General features: G+C 37.4%; 1 protein-coding gene across 1 annotated transcript in view; it reads right to left on the reverse strand.

Moving 5' to 3' along the window:
• Positions 1-339: 339 nt before the first annotated feature.
• Positions 340-7,464, reverse strand: part of LOC137998051 (uncharacterized) — a 9,677-nt gene continuing 2,552 nt past the window's right edge. The window contains exons 3-8 of the mRNA XM_068844448.1: positions 7,294-7,368; positions 6,963-7,109; positions 4,765-4,905; positions 2,996-3,660; positions 2,258-2,429; positions 340-857 (exon numbers count right to left, since the gene is read on the reverse strand). Coding sequence (XP_068700549.1) covers positions 660-857; positions 2,258-2,429; positions 2,996-3,660; positions 4,765-4,905; positions 6,963-7,109; positions 7,294-7,368 — 1,398 coding nt within the window. The 3' untranslated portion in view covers positions 340-659. The remainder of the gene's footprint in view (positions 858-2,257; positions 2,430-2,995; positions 3,661-4,764; positions 4,906-6,962; positions 7,110-7,293; positions 7,369-7,464) is intronic.

Here is a 7,464-nt window from a genome sequence, read left to right on the forward strand (position 1 = left end):
AGCAGGCAGTTCGACTGACTCAGAGGGGACTGCGAGCAGTCTTAATAGCACTTTTCACAAGTCCATTCTTTGGTCATTGTCCCCTTGAATGTAGCAGTGATGGTGGTGTTCAAAAAGTTACATTTTGGATTTTTAGTTTTGAAAAACCTAGCAAGTGGGATAGGAAAGGCTTCTAAATGAAAATGAAAAATAATCAGTTATTTGCAAGGCACAGTTGAAGGCTAAGGGATTTCCAGAGGTAAGGAAAGGAACTTCATTTAAGTCTAGTCATCCTAGCGCTGGAGCACTAATTGGAGACACCATAAACTGAAATTAACAAACTCAAATCCATTCAAATAGTACTCTTCTACTTATGCCTTTATGTGGGCCACTCAAACCTCCATTTAACAAACCTCTACAATAAATTATGAACAAAGTTATCATTATAAGTTGAGTAATAATGTACAGAAAAGGACCTTTGACAATACAACATCATGATAAAGTGAAGTCTATTAATTAAGTTTATCATTCACTTTGTATAATCAAGGCTCCACTGTGCTGTAATCCACAATGACAAGTGTGAGAATCAGAATCATTTCCTGAATTCAGCCAAGTAAATACTGTAGATACCGGTATCAGTCATGGTAGATGTAATTGATGTATTTCTGAACTACCATATTTCAATTTAATTCTGCCATCATTGATGAAAAATCTGATAACAGCTGGTAATCTTGGTCCTTGGGAACCATGTTTACATAGTCATCATCTTCACACAGCACATTTGATCCATCTATCAGCAGTTTGCATGGTAGGCCATCAGCATACTGGGAGTAGTGTTCCACTAAACTTGTGACATCTTGAAACACTCTATCAAATCCCTGTCAAGTAAACAATACAAAATTGATATGTACCAGCCAGGTTTGATGAATAATGCCATTAGTAAGAGAGAATAAGAAACTGAATGATAAGTGGTTTATAAATCAAGAAAGGTAATTACTATTAGTAGTATATTATACGAAAACAAAAGATAGCATTGAAGGCATGCTCTGTTTGGATATACTCAAACTTCAAAATTATCCTTTATTAGTCTTACTTATCTCTGAGCAACTCCTGGGGGATTTGCAACCGAAAATATTGTAATCATTGCAGGTGCGCATGAATGAGTTAAAATCATCTTTTTGCGCTACATGATCTCACTGTTTTAGTATACTAATTGCAGCTCGGTAAACATCCACCACTAGCCATCTCCACTTGGGTGAATGGATGCTAATTATTATTGACTCAGTTATTAATGGCAGTGGATAGTATTGTACTTCTCATAATTCTCGCCTTCAAGCACTAATCACCAAACTGTGAGCTGTTTCAGAAAAGGAGCCTACTGTGTTCCTCCCTAGGCCTGGGAGGAACAAACACCAACTTAAGAGAGCAGCAGAAATCAAGCATGAAGGACCTTTTTCAATGTTTACTCTAAAAAGATCCACCATTAATCAGCATCTTTAGGAACTTGTTAGTTCTCAGCGTATAAGGAACTCATTACTTAGTTTATGTTTGCTTGATCAATGGCAATAGGCAGTTTCATGGTTAACAATTAAGGCAAAATTCTGAAGAATTATGTCCTTTAACTAAATGGGGTATATGTTACAGTAACTGCTTTCATCCAAGCACAACTGTAATTGGGGTTGTTGTTTAGTGACCTCCAATGACAATAGGGCTAAATTCTGCTAAATGTTGTTTAGCTTCTATTAATTAAAAAGGTCCTTATTATTTTTATGATCAGGTTAACATGTGACAGTGAAGTAGTTACAGTCACAGACAGTTATTGATAAGCTAGCGGCCCTCACAATGCACCTTTCATCCTCTTCCTCCGTCAATGCTCTGTTTTACCAGCATTCACAGCTACAGGTACACAGTTCAGAGGAAAGTCAAAACAGACGTCAGTCAAATGGAATGGGGATCGAACTGGCGACCTCCAGCTCAGAAGGTCTGCACGCTAACCGACTGAGCTACTGTATGCCTGTCTCTTCTGCTCAGCTGTTTTAGACTTTCTCAAAAAGTGGCAGAGTGGCCAAATGGTTAGGATGGTTCTGGACTTCCATGTTCAAGTCCTCCTCTGGTAACCAATTAGAGTTGTAAACTGGGTTAATTTTGCCATTCAACTTCTTGGCTTCGCTTTTTGAGAAAATAACAATTGAAATCAACTAGTGTCTAGAATCTAAACAATAATAATTATTATTCAAGCATGCTGTCCCTTCAATAAATATTTAAAAACTGGACTCGCCTGTATCATAACACCATCTTTAACTTTACAAATCAGAAAGTTGCCAAACCCAGTTGAATTGGCCAATCGAGGAACTCGCATCGTCAGAGCAAAGCATCCAGGTCGGCTTTGACTATCACGCACAAAGAATGAACCCTCCTCTGCATTTTGTAACATTTCAGCAGCAAACTCTCTGCCAACAATAAGGTGACAATAACTGAGCTACAGATTTTTGCAAAAAAGAAATCTGATGTTAAATTTCGAACTATTCCCAACTCCTGTAAGAAATAGCATTCCACCTCAAATCAGTGCTCTGATAAACTGAACAGTTAACATTGTTCATCAAGTTCCTTTCACTGGGAAACCCAAAATAACCCTTCTTAGAGAAAGCCAATGCTTGGTCCCTCGCTGCTGTAAGTTATTCCCTTCGGACTTGTGAAATAATATACCCTGACTCATATATAGACACACATTTGCCAGCTGTTTTCCCTTGTTTCCCTTGGGGATTGTAACTTCTCCCAAATGATTTGTTTTTCATTTTATTGAATGGAAATCCCATTTCCACTCACTTTTTAGTCCAAACCTGAAATAAATCTACATGTATTTCCAATTCTTAGTACCAGATGCACATCTACCTGAATGTAACCTTGATTGGTTGATGTGATTTTCTGTGTCTGTTGTGATTTGTCAATTGAAATTAATAATAATTGCTCTTGTCATTTGGTTCTACAACACTTGATTGTGAACTTTTTTACCAACCTTGGAATTCCAGCCAGGTACCAATTTTCATCTTCATAACTGTTACGTTTAGAAACAGGCTCATGTTTATTATCAATTGAGGAGTTCAACAGATTTGGGTCCGATGCAGATTTTGCAAGTGGCGACATCATCAAATTCGTTGGCATTGACACAGCGTGTGAATTTCCATCACTTTTTAGAGGTTGTGGTGGAGTTTTAAACCATTCTTGTTCACTACTTGCAACAGCTGATAATGGATGTTGCTCCTCTTTTCCCACTGCTCCGTTATGTGATGTAACGCTTAATTTCTCACCTACATCTTCAGTGCCATCAACAGTCTTCATTTGTTGTTTTTTGGGATTTGTGTTCAAATCAAAAGCGCTATCAGCAACGACATCTTCAGATAGATTTGTCTTTTTCCCCACAGCTATATCATTCACACCATTCTTAACCAAAATGTTTGGCCTTCGCACCTCAGGAGGTGTACGTGCTTTTCCAAATGATCTTTGCCTTCCTAATGGTGAGGCTTTTGTTTTCAATGGTGTTACCACAGAAGATTCCTTAGGCATGGTCACTTCTTCTGAAGTGTTTGGATTTTTACTTTGTGATTTTGCTTGGTCCTTTTTTATTCTTGCCATTAATGCATGCTGAGAATGTTCGTGCCCTCGCTCAGCCTCAATCCTGGCCTGCAAATAAAAATACTTTTAAACATCTGACTGCTCCCAAGTACATTAATAGGTGCCTAGGACAGAGTAAATACTTCCCCAGTGCAAGCACCAGCAACTTAATCCTCGACAATACTTAACAGAAAAAAAGAAAAACAAGAAAAACAGTCAATATTTTGCTCTGTCTAACGCGAGACGATTTTACTCATCAACTGGTGGCATCCTGGGGTGCCAGTGGAGTAAATGGGTTAAGTCACACTGGTTCAATCAATGTTCAAAAAAGAAAAGTGATTGCAATGGGGGATGCATCAACCCCATAAAAACTGATACAAATAAACTGGCTAAAGGCTTGAAAACTCTAAGATCCTTTGTGTGAAAAAGAGAGATATGAGCAGCCAAGTCAAAATGGTTTTGAGTAGCAGGCAAGAGGGCTTGAGTAGAAGGCATCTGGCCCTTGCCCGGTGTGGGAGGGGAGGGGGGGGGGTAGACATGACCATTTGTTGTTGATAATGGCAAGTTAATAGTCAAAATAAATGCAATTTTAAATCAAACTCTTCAAATCCTTAAAAATACATTGTATAAATGTAAAACTATAGGTTTCTAAGTAGACATACCACATATCTTATGAAAGAAGAAAGAATTTAGAAAATTTCGGCCGCAAGAGGCAGTGGAATCGTCTCAACAAGCTCGTTTAGAGGGTATCTTACTGCAAGAGCTTTGACTGCTGACTGTTCATGTGGCTGACTTTCCCACATCATGTTCAAGGCTTTCCTAGGCCCCAGTAACCCGGCCGTTCAGCATGCAAGAGCCAGTTTGTGTCAAAAATTACTTAATTTTTGGCTTGATTCACCAAAAGAAACGCTGATATCTATATTGTTTTGTTACATTTAATTCTGGTCTAGTGGAGACCTCACATTAATTGTTATCCATGAACTTTAGTAGGTGGGAGATATTTCGTTGTAGGCGGCAAAAATTGGCACCAGCAGGCACATTTTGACTGGTCTACAGGCTTAGACTAGCAAGATTGACCATTGGCCAGTAAGAACAGTCTACTAATCTCTTTGCGGAATTTATGGCATTCACAATTTTAAATTGTATTCAATTAAGATTCAATCATATACCAACCCATCTCCGTCCCTGCACTACTCTCTCCTCTGAACGTCCATGCAATATTGGCTCCATTTTGAGCTCAGCTCCTTGTGGGAATTTTGACTCTGCAAAGGCCACTTGAAATGCTTTGCCTACCAAGGCTGTCAAATTCTGAACCTAAAGAGGAATAAAATAATGACAGGAAAAAAAACCACAGTGTAAAGTTGTCCCTCAGAGGATCCTAAAAAGATTTCAGTCATATAAGGAAAAAAGCCAGTTAAAAGTGAAGATGCATATGAAGGTAGACTTATAATACTTTTGGGATAGAATACAACATTTTTCTCTCCTGTTACAAGCTTGGTACAATATTTTTTTGCATTGGGGTACGAGCACTGACCTTCACTCAACATGTCCTGGGTGATAAGTTTATTATAATAAGACTTACTCATAGTTATTCGGTTATAAGGCGCGCAGTTTTTTCAAGAAAAATCTGTCTTTGGGTGGCAAGTTAGTGCTAAAATTGGGGTGAAACTTATAGCCAAGTGCTTTCGCGCAACAAAATCTTAAGATCACAATTTGAGAAGAACTTGCAGTTTAAACAACACAAGAAAAGGACACTAGTTGTCAGTTAAAAAAAAGAATAGTGCTTTTACCTTTAGAACACTAAACAACTTCAAGAGAAAAGCAAACAAACGGAAATTTGCATACATGCTTTTGCGCAACAAAATCTCAAGATCACAATTTGAGAAGAACTTGCAGTTTAAACAACACAAGAAAAGGACACTAGTTGTCAATTAAAAAAAAGGATAGTGCTTTTACCTTTAGAACACTAAACAACTTCAAGACAAAAGCAAACAAACGGAAATTTGCATACATGCTTAAAAGCATGTGCTCAGTAACGTGATACCCATGACAACAATACAATCGTTCGAACCTTGTTTCGAATTCCGAGAATCGTGTTTGTCGCTCGCATGAAAAGTTTTGGCTAAACTTCAGAATACCCGGCCACGATTGCGTGACATTAAATGCCTGCTCCCGTAGTCCTGCAGTCAATAAATATTTACATATGGAAACAAAAGATAAATACTTAAGAAGCATCCTAAACATTCATAATAGCTAACCTTAGGCCTAATTAGGACTAAGGTTAGCTGTTATGAATGTTTAGGATACTTTTCTTCTAAGCTAATTAGACCTTTTTTTTTTTCCACTACAGGACTGTGGGACTGTGGGAGCACTAGTTGTAGATCCAATTAATATTCTTTTTTTTTCTCACTGCGGGAGTGCGGGACTGCGGGAGCGATATTTTCACTAGCCTTATGTTCATTGAGCCATAAAAAAATATATAATTATATATTTACATTTAATGATTACAACACGACCGCGGGACTATGGGAGCAAGCCTTCCATGTCATGCAATCGTGGCCGGGTATTCTGAAGTCCAAAATTTGCATCCTTGGTGGTATGTTGATATTCAGCTGTCGAACACCTTTGAATGTGACTTTCCGTGGGAGTTTTTCGCCGTTTGCTTTCGCTTGAAGTCTGAAGTCTGAACTCTGACTATTTATTAAGTCAGAAGGTTCAAATAAAAGTGTATGCGTTGTATGTTTATCATTTCAGGTGTCAACTTTTAGCTTTTGTTTTTACGTATAATTATCATTAAATGCGTGACTTTTTCACTTTGTTTACGTTAACAATAAGAGTTGGGATGCCAATTGTGTAAGGATAATTGTTCTCAAATTCATCACATCCTTTTGATAACTCTCAATTTTTTGGTGCGTCTTATAACCGAGTATTTTCAGTTTGAGAACTTAGCTTGATTAAATTGCTTAGTTTGGGGTGCGTCTTATAACCGAGTGCGCCTTATAACCGAATAACTACGGTAATCAATTTAATTATTTACCAGTAGCTATTTGGTCTACTCTTATTGACTAATACTAACAAAAAGACGTCTTTTACTTGTATTAAAAGTGAAAATTATAAATGATAAGTGCCGTTCAGAAAAATGGTCCTACTATCTTAAGATTGACATCACACCACAATATGGTTGCAAGACTTATGAGAAATAAATTATCAAGATCTGTCTATTAATAGCAAAATGCCCTACTGTAACAGCAAAGATTCAAAAGCATCCCCAGTTTTATGGTCAGGCAGTTGATTCAGATAATGTAGGATCTTCTGACAGTTGAACAATTAAAAAGTCCTATTAAAATAATAATTATTATTGATGTTCTTACCTCCCGAGTGTGTTTTGTCATAAACACATGACAATGAATGGCTGTTCCTATGGGTGATGGATTATGCGACATGTATGCAAACAGTCTGAATTCTGGATCACATGTAGCAAAAGAAATCCTCTGTAATGCATGAGCCATTCTAACACGCTGACACAAAAGAAATTTACAACCACTTACATAATTTTTCAACAACTAAAATACCTTAATTTTGAAAATGCACCTGTCACATCTAATTCAGTCAGGGCTATGTGAAAATGTTAACCTAACTATCAACTGATTGAGAGCCAGAGTGACATATCTTGCACTGCTGTAAAATATCTCATTATTTTACCTGCCCATCAGGCGTAATGGTCTTGATTCCATCTTTTGATATCTGCAGAGCAACTTTAACACCTTTCTCTGCAAACTAAAAAAATTAAAACAATAATTTAAATAGTTAAACTCAATTTCAAAATGTTCCAGAATCAAATAACAATCTGAGTTGAACCTAAACTAGTAATTG

The sequence above is a fragment of the Montipora foliosa genome, chromosome 3 (genome assembly GCF_036669935.1).
Source record: "Montipora foliosa isolate CH-2021 chromosome 3, ASM3666993v2, whole genome shotgun sequence".
NCBI classification, from domain to species: Eukaryota; Metazoa; Cnidaria; class Anthozoa; order Scleractinia; family Acroporidae; genus Montipora; species Montipora foliosa.